General features: G+C 40.5%; 1 protein-coding gene across 1 annotated transcript in view; it reads right to left on the bottom strand.

Moving 5' to 3' along the window:
* SLC35D1 (solute carrier family 35 member D1) overlaps window positions 1-13899 on the bottom strand; it is a 31000-nt gene extending 17101 nt beyond the window's left edge. Inside the window, exons 1-8 of the mRNA XM_073357406.1 lie at window positions 13712-13899; window positions 12942-12975; window positions 12763-12849; window positions 10232-10299; window positions 9191-9262; window positions 8110-8178; window positions 6670-6772; window positions 4315-4407 (exon numbers count right to left, since the gene is read on the bottom strand). Of these exons, the coding sequence (XP_073213507.1) occupies window positions 4315-4407; window positions 6670-6772; window positions 8110-8178; window positions 9191-9262; window positions 10232-10299; window positions 12763-12849; window positions 12942-12975; window positions 13712-13899 (714 nt within the window). The remainder of the gene's footprint in view (window positions 1-4314; window positions 4408-6669; window positions 6773-8109; window positions 8179-9190; window positions 9263-10231; window positions 10300-12762; window positions 12850-12941; window positions 12976-13711) is intronic.
* Between the last annotated feature and the right edge of the window lie 1778 nt (window positions 13900-15677).

Raw genomic sequence — 15677 nt, 5'->3', positions numbered from 1 at the left:
GAAAAAAAAGCAGAAGATACCTTAGTGAAACGGACAGAGACTACTAAACAACCAACAGTGGGATCAACAGGAAGTTGGAGGAGCGAGAAAGACAGGAGTGCCTGGGGGGCGACAGGGGAGGAACATGGGAGGGAAGTGAAAAGGAAATAATTCCTCGTACTTCACTTCCTGAGCCAGTAGGCGAATATTGCACTGTAGAGCAGCGATACTCAGAACGAGGCTCACAAGCCACAAAGAGTCTCCTAAGGCTCTTTGCAGCACGTGGTATTAAAACACTGGTTTAATTATTAATCAAAGTTATTAACCAATCAGGATGCTTTTACTATGTTATTAACTAATGAAGTTTTCAACTTCCACTAAGTTATGAACTTATTTTGCTGTGAGAAAATTATATAACTAAATATAATATAGTAGTATTGTGAATGAAGCAATGAATTCACACTACTATGGCTCTTTTGGCAATGCTGATTGCTAATTTGGCTCCTGAACCACTGAGGTTGAGTATCCCTGCTGCAGAGAGTGCATCAAGAGTAGGCTGTCGAGAGTATGCCTCATGTCATTCCAACAGCAATCAGTCCAGCTGATTAAGGAACCCTATTCATTCAAAGGGAAGATTACTATAATACAGGAAGGAGATTTAAATGTTGCTAACAGTCACACAGCTGTAACAGTTCAGAGATGTTTTCCTTGGAGTGAACAGGAACTGCATCTTATTGCTTATCCTCTATGTATGACTGAAGGTCCCACGATATTAGGAGATAATATGTTGCTAGAGTTAATGTGACAATGAACTAAACTTCACAGAACATTTAGCAGTGCATTATTAATGGGTTTGGCTTTATGTCCTTTGAGTTTATCTACAAGGCTGCTTAATGTTGCTTAGTTGTAACTAGGGGCTTGTCTTCACTACAGGGGTAAATCAACCTAAGTTATGCTACTCCAGCTATGTGAATAACGTAACTGGAGTCAACGTACCGTAGGTCAACTTATCCTGGTGTCTTCACTACACTGCATCTACAGGAGACGCTCTCCAGTCAACTTACCTTACTCTTCTTGGGGAGCTGGAGTACTGGAGTTGACCGGAGAGCGCTCTGTGATAGTTTTTTAGCCGGTCTAGACCGGCTAAATCGACACCCGCTGTATCAATTGCAGCGACGTTCATCTCCCCAGTAGTAAGGACAAGCCCTAGGATGGGGAAGAGTCTCTTGCTTTCTTTGCCTATCTTAACTATACTGTTCTGAGTTTTTGTTCAAGCAGAACTCTTACATTAGTACATGTCCTGATTTCTATTACGTAGCCATCTGATGACAGACTTCTCCATTAATACTTTGTCATGGAAGCATAGCTTTGACAATCACCAAAGCTCAATTTAGTTCTAGTCTGTTTTCTGCCTAGTTGAGGGAAATAGTACTGAGTGTACAACCTCTGATGTAAGTTATTCTGAGAAGAGCAGAATCTCTCTCGGGGTTTGTCTTACATGTCCCTGCTGACACAACCTCTCTAGAATCTCATTTTCTTTGTAAACAGATCTAAGGCCAACTACAGATATTCCATTTCAAAGTTATCCTATCCATACACACACCCTTTGTATTTTGTAACTTAACAGTAGGTTTGAGGTGGAAAGCATCTATAATTAAAAAAAATGTCTACAGACATATAGCTGTACACATACAACAACAAATATTAACATCCAGTAGAGGTTAGCATTAAACACTACACTAATGCTTAAAAGCCATCCCACAATCGAAGATCCTAGATATTGATCAGTATTTCTCTGGATGACAGACAACAGCACAACTGGCCAGATGACTTCAGGCATCTAGCAATAGTCATGTTAGATGCCTGAAAACTAACATTCCCAATTTAAAGTAACCGGCCTCCATGCCAAGCACACCAGCAGCATTATTTATTTATTTTTTAAATATAAATATGCACCCACACCCCAGTGAGTACTGGAGAAAATACAGGTTCTCTCTCTCTCCTCCACCCCCCACCTGTATGGTATTAGAAGGGTCTTTGGCTGGGTATATTTCCCAATTACCAAATAATGTCCCCTTTGAAGTATTTTAGAGAGGAAGGATGGGCCAGTGGTTAGTATCCTAGTCAAGAACTTGGGATACCTGGGTTCAATCCCTGATCCACCACATACTTCCTGTGTGACCTCGCACAAGTCACTTGGAAACTGAACCTCAATTCCCATCTGTAAAATGGGGATAATAGTATTATATACTATAGCAGTATTTCACAGAGGTGTGAGAACACACACATGAAAGATTGTGAGGTGCTCGAGACTAATGATGATGGGGGCCATGTATGTACTTGAAATAGACAGAAAAAAAAGCCAGGTGACTGACCAGTTAAAGAAACTTACACCTACCGGCTTCATTGAGGTTTATTCACTTCATTGCCATGAATTATTTAGATGTAAATTTTGCTTGCTCTCAGCACATAGCCATTTCTGCCTGCTGTGTAACTGGGAACTCAACAAGATGTCAATACCTTTGACATGAATTAATGAAAACACTACGTATAACCATGACAAATCATTGACATGCTTTAATAATGGGAAAATGTTATCAGCTTTTATTACAAACATTTTCCTATGGATCTGAAATCTTTTTGTCTGACAGTTAACGCTCCACAAAAATCCAGGTTTTGAGCCTCTTTACATAACAGCCAGCCACTCTTCCCCCTGTGGCTATACTTTTTATTATTGCTTTATTAATGCATTTTTTGGATTAGCAGAGAATGCAAAAATAAATTTAGTACAAAGATATGCTTTAGAAAAAAACAATGAAATAAAATACACACATTTATTAAATAAAGTTTCATAATCCTCTGGACGCTGAATTTTCTGGGACTAAGTTAAGCGGAATGAGTCTTTGATCACCTTCATTGCCAAGACCTTTTCCAGAGAGCAAAAGAATGTTTACTCAAAAAATTGGGGAAGAGGAGGTTTCTACACATACTGTGAATACACAGACTCTACAGAGTAGCACAAAGCCGACATTCAACTCCTCATTGGTTTGCTCTGATTTATAAAGGAGTATATTTCCCTCAAATATATTCCAGCTGAGCTGCCTTTGGCGTATCGCAAAGAGGAGTGGGGTGAGGAGGAAGGACAAACTGACACTCTGAAATACTTTCTGTTCACATCCAGTTCTCACAGCTAATCATATACTCATGATCAAAGCCATTGCCAGCTTTAATAAATTAAACAGGAAAAAAGATATTCCGAGGAGTAGATATCGCTTTAGATCACAAGACTTCCCTACTGAAATGTCTATGCAGCATCACAAACATCACAAAATAGTTTATGGTAAGTGTACATGGATTGTGATTTTATTAAAGGAACAGTGCTAGTAACTGCTTTATATGATTATCTGTTTTCTCTACTGATATGTAAGAGATTTACTCATCTAACTGCCATTAATATTAATTGGCATTATCATTCACACAGAAGGAATTTATATGGGTAAAGGATATCCCCCACCCCTGATATTTACCTGCTTCACCATTTCACTTTTTAGTATAAGCTACGGTTGAAAGCCTCAAGTAGTATCTCTTGGAGGGGGGAAGATATACCAATTTATTTTACTAAGTGGTGTTCAAGATCAGTGCTTTTGTCAGTGCTAGAAGAACAAATTAAGCACACTTACTTACATTCAAGTTCTAAATTTGCATACAGATGTTAAACACATTGATCTGTGGGAAGTCAGGTAATATACTGGTGAGTTAATATTGGTAAATATTAATATTTACTGTGTTCAAAATCCACCATAAATAAGCCAACTACCTCTACAAATCAAAAGAAAAAAATCCAAGAAGTCTGCAGTGTTTCATCTTTCTAGTACAAGCCAGTCAGGAATAAACTACTCTGAAGTCTTCATATCTTCCTAGTACTTGGTTTTAATTATTTCATTCCTCTTTAGGAAAAAGGAATTGCTTAGTTCTTATGAAGATCAGTATAAAGCCATTCCATGGATTTCATCGGAAATAAGGTGTCTCATATCAACAGTCACTAATTCTCTTAACTATTTATACTTAATTTTATAGGGAACTTCTGTGGTTTCTTCAGTCCTCCCTCCAAAAATGATCCCTTACATATAGTATAGTTTCACATTTACATATAAATGACAAATACTGTATAAAAAAACAAGTTGATAAGTTACAGAAAAACAAAGTCATTCTGCATTCACATTTGAGTTATGATGAATAGGAAAAAAACCATTTTCTCTAGCAATACAGAAGCATATATGACAGAAAATGTTTACTGTACAACTAAAGGCTTGCAATTTGGAACAAGAGTCCTACCTTTTGCGCATCTCCTGTGAAATAGGCAATGGCCAAGGTGGGAAGAATCATAAACAGTGCATTGTAATAAAGCAGACCATACTTTCCCAGCTCCTAGGAACAGGAAATAGTTGGGTATTTAGGTTGGCTCCACCAAACAGAGACATAAAACCTTATACATAAAGCTACACAAAACCAGGTCTCATCAGTGAAATGAATGTGGTATTCCTGCATAGTTAGAAGGGAAACATGGACATTTTAAATATTATGAAATAAATCTGTCTTGTGTATGACACTTTTAGAACAACTGGGCAAATTCTGTGCTTGGATGTTCTTTCAGAGACCCATAAAGGCATTGCTGAAATATTAACAACCATCAATATTTGGGTCTGAAAAACTCAGGGACACAGCCATGTTTCATTTCAGGTAGAGAAAGCAAATTGGTTTGGAATTCACAGAGAAGACAAAAAGACAAGACAGAGAGGCCAGGTGTTCATCAGAACAGGCACAGTGCCTGGACACTCTCTAAGTAAATGACCTCCATGGGCCCACCAACCAATCACTGATGTAGACAGAGCCAAACTGTGTTGGACCCAAAGAAGAGCTCTGTGTAGCTCAAAACGCTGTCTCTCTCCCCAACAGAAGTTGGTCCAATAAAAGATATTAACTTGCCCATTTGTCTCTTTTGGACACCTGAAGCAGGAATCATGACTGAGCCTTCATTCTGTTTGAGTTTTCTGCATCATTATGGTTTGGCCCTGTTTACACCAGCAGCCAAAGCATTCAGTAATAATTTTCTGAGAGGAGGCAAGGTGCATTGTCGGGGGAGTTGTGTTTTGACATGCGGTATCTCATATACAGACCAACTCCCAATACAGACAGAAAGAGGAGTGTACCTCCAGCAGGCTTGATGGAAAACTATTTATCAGACTTGTAAAATTCTCCCTTACAGTTTATTAGGCAATACTTTTACTTAGTTTGACTTCCATACAGCAGGCTTGGAAACCTGGTTAATAGTTATCATTAATCAAATGGAAGTGTCTTCACTGTCGAACAGATTGCAGCTATGCCCTGGAGCACTTCAAGATTGCAGGATACGTTTATAATGCTAAAATGGTCTATGACAGCCCACAGAAGAACAGATACACCTATAGCATACCTAGCTCAAAATTTTGCCATTTTCCATAGCAGCAGACTGGTGACATAAGCCACCTTATACATACACAAGCTGCCTTATCCTATGGTCAAAATATGATTCTATGCTACACAAAAACATGTAACTTCACCACAGGAAACTAAAGGAGAAGAAGATTAAGAAAAGCATTTTAAGCACCAGACTCAACATTCACAATAAATATAATCAAGAAAATGCTTCATAACACAGGCAACAGATGCTCCAAAAATTATTTACAGTGGCTTGTACTTGTATCTTCCTGGCTAGATTAATAGAAATGGAGTTCACTAGCAATGTAAAGGTTTATCCTCCACCTTGTAATTAAAAGTTACACTTAGCCCTCACACGGTATGTTGTGAACATCTGATAAGCTCATTCTTGTACTTTCAGGGTAGCCTAAACAATCAGTTTCTCTTTCTCAGATGTTGAACTACTAGGAACTTAGCAATACTGCTGAGACCCTAACTGAATACAGCACATTTACGTTCAAAGGAGATGAACAGGGACTCCCAATTGCCCCAAAAGTACACTACAGAGCATCCCTCAGACCCAGTGTTAAAAAACTACATAGTTGCAACAATAAGGACAGAAGTTCATGTCCAGGTCCGGCTGCAGAAAAAAGGGTAGAATAGGGTGACATATCAGCTCTCCCTGTCTTTGAAAGCAGTGGGAGGGAAGATGTGGTCAGTTCACTGTCTAATGAAGAACCAGGTTTTTAATTCTTTTAAACAACCCTGACTTTGCAGTTAAATAGCCAAATTATTATTTCACGCAGATACAAATAAATATAGCTCCAACAACAGTGAACTGGTTATGCTTACAGTTTGATAAAACTGGATTTACAGCTTATTTCAAAATACATGCAACTGTTTTATTTTCAAATACAGAAGCGTCAAGTTAAGATCCAGAAGAATATTGTTCAGGACAAACAAGAATAAGGAGCAACAAAAGTTCTACTTTAAATAATAGTGACAAGATGTGCTGAGTTCAGTGACAGAGCTCAATACTCGGGGAAATGAACAGCTCATCAAAGCATCATATTACCAGCTGCAGAATACGCTCACATTTTCAGTCTCCAACAATTAGCTTTCTATTCATTTACCCATAATGTTCAAATTTTTAAAGGTCGCAGTGTTGTAGGTTAGCTGTTACTTTGCAACACAATAATGTCATTCTTAAAGTGAAAATTGAAGTCATCCTACCTTCGAATCCAGTTTTTGTTTTACATATGCACCATTTGCAGCTGTCAAGACATCGTTAATCAGGATAAAAATATATCCTTCTAGATCAAATGCCAAGTCAGAACTGGAGGGGGAAATTAAGATTTTAAATCTCTCAGAGTGTAACATTTATAAAACTCCTCCATGTTATATTTTGTCTGATAAGTTCCATGTAGAAAAGGCGTTTCCCCGTGAGCTTACCTGGCAGGCTAGCCTCTGTATTTGAGGCACTGAGCGAGGACTCAATATAATAAATGCTGCATTCAGTACTACTAATTGTACAAACTAAGGTCCTGATCCCATAAACGCCACAAATGCTTAACTTTACTAGCATTAGCAGTACCCCTGAAATCAGTGGAACTATTCCTGATAGTAAAGTCCAGCACATGCATAAGTGTTTGAGGATGGGAGCTTTAGTCTGGGACTGCAAGCCATTTTCTCTAGTTCTGGACTTTTTTTTTTTATATATAAATGAAAACATACAAATATTAGGCCATTAACTAGTCGTCTACTCTTCTCACAGGTGAACGAGTGAGTTTTTCCACTCACCTTCCCCTGACAATGAAATTCAATGTTTTGCATAACTTCAGCAACTTCCATTTAAAAGGATTATAAAATATTTTAAAATCAAGCTTTGACATGATGATTTAAGCCTTGTTTACACCAGAAAATTGTATCGCTTTCACTTTTTCAGTTATACTGATATAAAGGTGCTTGTACCAGTATACTTTATTTACCTAGTAGAAGGGGAATAAGTTATATTGGTAAAAGGCACCTTAATACCAATGACAGGTTTCAGAGTAGCAGCCGTGTCAGTCTGTATTCACAAAAAGAAAAGGAGTACTTGTGGCACCTTAGAGACTAACCAATTTATTTGAGCATAAGCTTTCGGATGCATTTATTTGATGCATCCGATGAAGTGAGCTGTAGCTCACGAAAGCTTATGCTCAAATTGGTTAGTCTCTAAGGTGCCATAAGTACTCCTTTACTTTTTGCTTAATACCAATATAACTGCATCCACACCAGGGCTTTTACTGGTATAATTATAAGTAAAAATAATAAAAAACTTATTTTATAACTCATACCCCTAACCAAAACAGCAGAACTTCGAGTGCAGACCAGGCCTCACCCCCATTCTACCATTATCTACATGAAGGCCAGACAGTGGAAAAAAATGAAGGCTGAACAAGGACAAGTTATGCTTTTAAGTTTAGAATTTTCTAACTGGTCTATCTATCGCAGAGCATGCAGGCAGGATTTTGTCATTTAAGTGCTACCTTTAAATTATTATAGTTTATGAATTCTAATTAACTTTGTAAACTAACCAACATACTCTGTACAAGCCATTTAAAAAGACAAATAATATAAACTGTAAAAAGCTGTGTAATATAAAGTGGAAGGGATAAAAGCTTGAAGTCTTACCTAGCAGCTACAAATGCACCAATTATCATTGCAAACACTGTCATTTGAATGCCCCAAGAAAATTTCTTCCTGAAAAAAAGATACAAGAACCTTACTAACACGCATAAGCAGAGTTCAATTTTGACATTGCAGTGCTGTTTCTAGTATTAAGGGGAAAACGTTTGCTCTGGTCACACTTCAGACTTCCTGGTGTGGAATCAACATATAAAGAGCAAAGATGAGAAATTCTGGAAGAGCAGAATACTTATGATTTTTTAATTAGGACTGATGGAGTGTAACACTTCAGTAAGTGCTATCTGAGCCAACTATAGTTAAAGACATCCATTTGTGAGCTATTATCACAGAAAAATGCCATAATGCTGTGGTGACTGGCCACTAACACTGACTAGCCTGTGAATAGGTGACATTCAAGGGAGGATGAGGGGGAAAACATCAATAATACACAGAGTGACTGACCCACGTAAGATGTGGTGTAAGTCACTTTGGGATAGCCTCCTACCCAAAGAATTACAAGGTAGGAAGACTGACAAACCTACCTATACTCTCGGAGTTAATGATCTTGCCTACACTGCAGATGAACAGTGCTAGAATCCAACTACATCAAGACAATTAAGCTAGAGACTTGACCTCATCCAAGACTACCAAAACACAGTACATCCCCACTGTAGGGAATGAACTGTGTGTTAACCATTTGGCATATGGACATAATCTGCATGTAGAGTCAGCCTAGTGACAAATATGATAGAGATACAGTGTAGAAAGTACATTATTAATGTAAGAATCTTAACATTTTCCTCCCTTACCTTTGTAATTAAATATATAAACTTAATGCATTAGATTTTTTTTCTTTGATAAAAACATGAGAGTGAAGGACCCATCTAAGATAATATGATTCTCCAATAAAATAATGTATTATCTGTGCTCTCTCTCTTTCTTGCCCCCATGTTTCTAAAGCTCAATTTATGTCTAAATCTGACTGCACAAATCCTCTACATGCAAAGGCTTACTAAAATGTTGCAAGCACTTTAACAATCTTAAAAATGATATGAATATAAGATTGATAGCTTTGGAAATAACTCACTTGAGTAAAATTCCTTCAGCAAACATTGTAAACAGAATAGAAAACCTTCTCAGAACTGTGAACATGGGCAAGCTGCAAAAGAAAAAAATAAAATTAAACACGAAAAAAATTATAAAACTCCACAGACGTGTTGCATGTTACACTCCAAGCTCAACCCCACAACGATACTTTGAATCAACGCCAAGTTACTTTATAGGAACTAAGAAAGATTAAAATCAGAGCTATACAAAACCACCACATCAGAAAGGATTCCATGGCATCCCTCTTGGAAATCACTAATTTGATAGCCAAAAGATACTACTTAGACCTGTCAAGGAATATTCACAGGAGAAAGTCTCCATCTCCTACCAGCTGGATATAGTGCATGTTACTTCCAGAGGTTAAAAATAATTTGATTTTGAGGGCTATTTTCAATCTCAAATCTATGAAATCCAGAGTAACAAATGAAGGTTGATTATATTTATTACTAAATGTATCTATTTATCTTAAGGCTTCACACAGTTCGATGTAAAAAAATCAAGCTGTATTATAGTGAAAAAAATGTTCCATGAACAGATGTGTAGCTGATTATGGGGTTCTTTCCCACTTTCCCCCAAAATAACGTCTCTTCAAAACAGCTAAGTCATACTATTTTCTCCATCCCTCCACCCCTCCTTGCCCCTCGCTTCAGCAGATCCAAAGCCAGGCATCTTTTAGTACAGTTTCTCCCCACTCCTTTCCTTCCGCCTCCCCAGATGCTGTTTAAGCGTAAAAACAGAGACTCCTCTAAGATCATAGGAATAAGCTTCATTGGAGACGCTGATAGATCACTAAATACCAGTCAGGAGAATGTCATCTAGTGATTTATGGACCTTTAAAAAAAACTTGCACATTCCAAGGCCAGGAAAGAGACCTTGATTACTAGTTGCCAAATAATAGTTATAACCCTCATTCCCCTACATTGCCACAAATCAAGCCCATGGGCATATTAAAGATCAGTTTCACCTTTATGTATAATCATAACACATTATAACCTTACTAAATAATAAAAGTTATCCATACTTCAGTTTCTTTGTGCTGAACAGTCCTGTGATTTGGTTCCCAAAATAGAGAAGAGGTAGTGGAAACGTCTAGAAAATTATAAGAGGGACAACACTCAATAAAAAATTAGACATCTAGAGAACTACCCATTCAAATAGTAACATGGTTACATGATCAGAGTTCTTCCATCCTGAAACGGTTAGTTCTCACACGCACATTCAGACCTCAGATAATATAATAAATAGGGCTATCAAGCGATTAAAAAAATTAATCATGATTAATCGCACTGTTAAAGAATAGAATACCATTTATTTAAATATTTTTGGATGTTTTCTACATTTTCAAATTTATTTATTTCAGTTACAACACAGAATACAAAGTGTACAGTGCTCATTATTTTTTATTACAAATATTTGCACTGTAAAAAACAAAAGAAATAGTATTTCAATTCACCTAATACACGTATTGTAGTGCAATCGCTATCATGAAAGTTGATCTTACAAATGTAGAATTACGTACAAAAAAAACTGCATTCAAAAACAAAACAATGTAAAACTTTAGAACCTACAGGTCCACTCAGTCCTACTTCAGCCAATCGCTCAAGTTTGGTTACAATTTGCAGGAGATAATGCTGGCAACGTCTTGTTTACAATGTCACCTGAAAGTGAGAACAGGCGTTCGCGTGGCACTGTTACAGCTGGCATTGTAAGATATTTATGTGCCAGATGTGCTAAAGATTCATATGTCCCTTCACGCTTCAACCACCATTCCAGAAGACATGCGTTCATGCTGATAACGGGTTCTGCTTGATAACGATCCAAAGCAGAGCGGACTGACGCATGTTCATTTTCATCATCTGAATGAGATGCCACCAGCAGAAGGTTGATTTTCTTTTTTGGTGGTTCGGGTTCTGTAGTTTCCGCATAGGAGCGTTGCTTTTTAAGACATCTGAAAGCATTTTCCACACCTCGTCTCGCTCAGATTTTGGAAGGCACTTCAGATTCTTAAACCTTGGGTCGAGTGCTGTATTTATCCTTAGAAATCTCACATTGGTACCTTCTTCGCATTTTGTCAAATCTGCTGTGAAAGCATTCTTAAAACGAACATGTGCTGGATCAACATCCGAGACTACTATAACGTGAAATATATGGCAGAATGCGGTAAAAAAAAACAGAAGACATACAATTCTCCCCCAAGGAGTTCAGCCACAAATTTTATTAACGCATTATTTTTTTAACAAGTATCAGCAGCATGGAAGCATGTCCTCTGGAATGGTGGCTGAAGCATGAAAGGGCATATGAATGTTTAGCATATCTGGCACATAAAAACCTTGCAATGCCTGTTCTCACCTTCAGGTGACACTGTAAATAAGAAGCAGTCAGCAGTAGCTCCTGTAAATGTAAACAAACTTGTTTGTCTAAGCAATTGGGTGACCAAGAAGTAGGACTGAGTGACTTGTAGGCTCTAAAGTTTTATACTGTTTTGTTTTTGAGTGGTTATGTAACAAAACAAAAATCTACATTTGTAAGTTACACTTTCACAATAAAGAGATTGCACTAGTACTTGTATGAGGTGAACTGAAAAATACTATTTATTTTGTTTATCATTTTTACAGTGCAAATATTTGTAATCAGAAATAATAATATAAAGTGAGCACTGTATACTTTGTATTCCATGTTTTAATAGAAATCAATGTATTTGAAAACGTAGAAAAACATCCCAAAATATTTAATAAATTTCAATTGGTATTCTATTGTTTAACAGTGCGATTAATTGTGATTAAGTTTTTTAATCGCAGTTAATTTTTTTGAGTTAATTGCATGAGTTAACTGCCATTAATCGACAGCCCTAACAATAAAGCACTGATTCTATAACAACAGCTTTCACTTACAGAGTGGTAGCCTGGTTAGTCTATATCAGCAAATAAACCTGAGTACTTGTGGCACCTTAGAGACTAACAAATTTATTTGGGCATAAGCTTTCGTGGGCTAGAACCCACTTCATCGAAAGCTTATGCCCAAATAAATTTGTTAGTCTCTAAGGTGCCACAAGTACTCCTCGGTTTTATAGCTTTCAGTTAGGGAACCATCTCAGTATGGTGACAAGCAAAAACATTTGTTCAGCCTACTTTAAAATATGAGTTACAACACACACTTCTGAAAAATGCATTCATCTTAAGCAATAGTTTGCGAAACATTAACAGAACATCTTTGGTTGCATATAGATACTGTCTTTAAAATTAAAGGCAAGAAAAACTTGGAAAAAATACATACATGAGAATACAAAAATAAATACAACAACTGCCTTACATAGCAGAATTCTGTGCTGGATTGCATAATGTAATAAGGCAGAAACCATGTTATATTTGATGAATAACGTATTTTAAAACGGTATATTTTTAAATAAAAGGCATTATTTCTTTCAAGTCTAGCTGACAGCACTAGCTGTTACTGAACTTCTTAAAGAATATGCACATTTTAAAGTGTTTATACCTTAAAAGGAAAGAAAGAACTGTATTTTACATTAGACACTATGCAGGGAAATCGTTTTACCTTTCGAGGTATACTTCTATCAAAGTCTGGAAACTTCACCACCCTGAGTGCCTTTCCCACCCAAAGCACAGTCACCGTGGCCAGCATCTATAAGAGGAGCACAAAACACTCACTGTTCCATCCCGACAACCCCTCCCATGCACTACTAGAAACATGCAATATTCAGGAAACCAACTAACCTGGCCTAGTCCAACACATAGTGAGGAGGGAAATCTATAATTAAAAAAAAAAAAAAATTAAATAAAAATACAAGTCAGCAAAGTCAACCTTGTACTTTCAGTCAATCACATTCTAGAGAGAGAAACACCACATGGAAATACAATCTGCCCCCCCTTCAAAATTTGCTCTTTAACTCAGTCTTAATGTTAGGCCTTTAATATTTGCCTTAAAGCATTCCCTGGCCAAAGCTTAAAAAAGCTGGCTGTACCGCTTGAGCTAACGGCACACAGCACCCATGACCCCACAGCTTTGGGATGCTAACAGCTTGTTCTCCCGGGGCTCACAGTCTTAGGGACTCTGAACAATTCCTTTCAGGCAGTGAACCTGCGCCCCAGCCTGCTCCACGCCAGGGGAACCCCCCAGCGATTAGCTAGCCAGCTCATCCAAACCACACAACCCCCTGAGGCAGCAAGTGCCAAGCGAGAGTCACCGCGCATACCTCAGCTGGGGGCCAGGGTCAAAACAGTGGCCCCAAACGCCCCCACCCCAGCGCCGGCAGCCCGGGAAGGCGGCGGGGGGGGGGGCGCCCCACGGGGCTATCCCTGGGGTTCCAGCTAAGGCCCCCTGCCCCGCTCGGTGCTGGGACCCAGCAGCTCCCCGCCCCGGGCCCGGCGGCCAGGGGGCCAAGCGCTGCTCCGGGCAACGAGTTAACGTGCAGCCAGCCCCCGCCCGCTCCGAGCCCGCGGCGCCGAACTCTGCCCGGAGCGCGGCTCGGGGCGGCCCGGCTCACCCGTAGCTGGTGAGGACGCTCTTGTTCACCACCACGATGAGGAAGGAGCTGAACCCGTAGAGAGCCGCCGCCAGCAGCTTGAGGCAGACGCTGAGGCTCGGGGCCGCCATGCCCGGCTCCTCATCTCCGCCAGCGGGGGCTTCTCGCGGCGCCCCGGCTGCCTGGCGTCTGCGCGCGGCGGCCGACATGGCTGCAGGGGCGCGGCAGACGGGCGGGGGGCGGCGCCGGGCCCAAGGGGGCGGGGAGCCCCGCTAGGGCTGCGGGCGTGGGGGAGTTAGCGCAGGGGCGGGGGCTGCGCGAGGCTCGGCCGGGGAGGGGAGGGGAGGGGGGGGCGGCAGAGCGGGCGCGCGCGCGGTGCCGCCCCACCCAAGGGGCGGCGGGTCACGGGCTGCCGGTGGGGTGGGGGCCGATCATAGCGGATCCGTGACCGGCTCCGGCGCTGCCGGCGGAGGCGGGAGTTGGCATCCTCGGGCCGCTGTATTTTGGGACTCGCCCAGTCCAGCCCTTGCGCTGAGGCAGGACCAAGTCAGCCTAGAATCATCTCCCCCGTGTCCAACCTGTTGGTACCAACCTTCAATGATCTTGCGTCCACAAATTCCCTTGCAAGCCTCTTCCAGAGGCTGGTTCCCCTCCCCCGGTTTGATCTACTTCTCCCTGGCTGCAGATTAAGCTCAGTAATCTTTGGGCTTCAGTGGTTTGGGAGGACCATTGATCAAATGGCTCCGGTAAAGAGGACTGTGAAGACTGGTAGTGGGTTCTGACTCACTCTTCTTTTCCCAAGATGAAACAGTTTTTGTTAACTTTTCCTCATAGGTCAGGTTTTCTAAACCTTGTATCATTTTTGTTGCTCTCCTCTGGACTCTTTCCCATTTGTCCACATCTTTCCTAAAGTGGGGTGCGAAGAACTGGACCCAGTATTCCAGCTGAGGCCTCATCTGAGCCGTGTAGAGCAAGATGGTTACCTTCTCTGCCTTACACAGGACATACCTCTGTTAACACATCCCACAATGATATTAGCCGGATGATACTAAACTGGGAGGAGTGGTAGATACGCTGGAGGGCAGGGATAGGATACAGAGGGACCTAGACAAATTGGAGGATTGGGCCAAAAGAAATCTGATGAGGTTCAATAAGGACAAGTGCAAGGTCCTGCACGTAGGACAGAAGAACCCAATGCACAGCTACAGACTAGGGACCGAATGGCTAGGCAGCAGTTCTGCGGAAAAGGACCTAGGATGACAGTGGACGAGAAGCTGGATATGAGTTAGCAGTGTGCCCTTGTTGCCAAGAAGGCCAATGGCATTTTGGGATGTATAAGTAGGGGCATAGTGAGCAGATCGAGGGACGTGATCGTCCCCCTCTATTCAACATTGGTGAGGCCTCATCTGGAGTACTGTGTCCAGTTTTGGGCCCCACACTACAAGGAGGATGTGGATAAATTGGAAAGAGTCCAGCGAAGGGCAACAAAAATGATTAGGGGTCTGGAACACATGACTTATGAGGAGAGGCTGAGGGAACTGGGATTGTTTAGTCTGCAGAAGAGAAGAATGAGGGGGGATTTGATAGCTGATTTCAACTACCTGAAAGGTGGTTCCAGAGAGGATGGTTCTAGACTATTCTCAGTGGTGGAAGAGGACAGGACAAGGAGTAATGGTCTCAAGTTGCAGTGGGGGAGGTTTAGGTTGGATATTAGGAAAAACTTTTTCACTAGGAGGGTGGTGAAACACTGGAATGTGTTGCCTAGGGAGGTGGTGGAATCTCCTTCCTCAGAAGTTTTTAAGGTCAGGCTTGACAAAGCCCTGGCTGGGATGATTTAATTGGGGATTGGTCCTGCTTTTGAGCAGGGGGTTGGACTAGATGACCTCCTGAGGTCCCTTCCAACCCTGATATTCTATGATTCTATGTTAGCCTTTTTTGCAGCTGCCTTACATTGTTGACTCATTCAATTTGTCCTCCTCTATAACCA

This window comes from Lepidochelys kempii, chromosome 8 (genome assembly GCF_965140285.1).
Source record: "Lepidochelys kempii isolate rLepKem1 chromosome 8, rLepKem1.hap1, whole genome shotgun sequence".
Classification (NCBI taxonomy): Eukaryota; Metazoa; Chordata; order Testudines; family Cheloniidae; genus Lepidochelys; species Lepidochelys kempii.
Note: the sequence above shows the minus strand (reverse complement) of the source record. Positions and strands in the feature narration are given on the sequence as shown.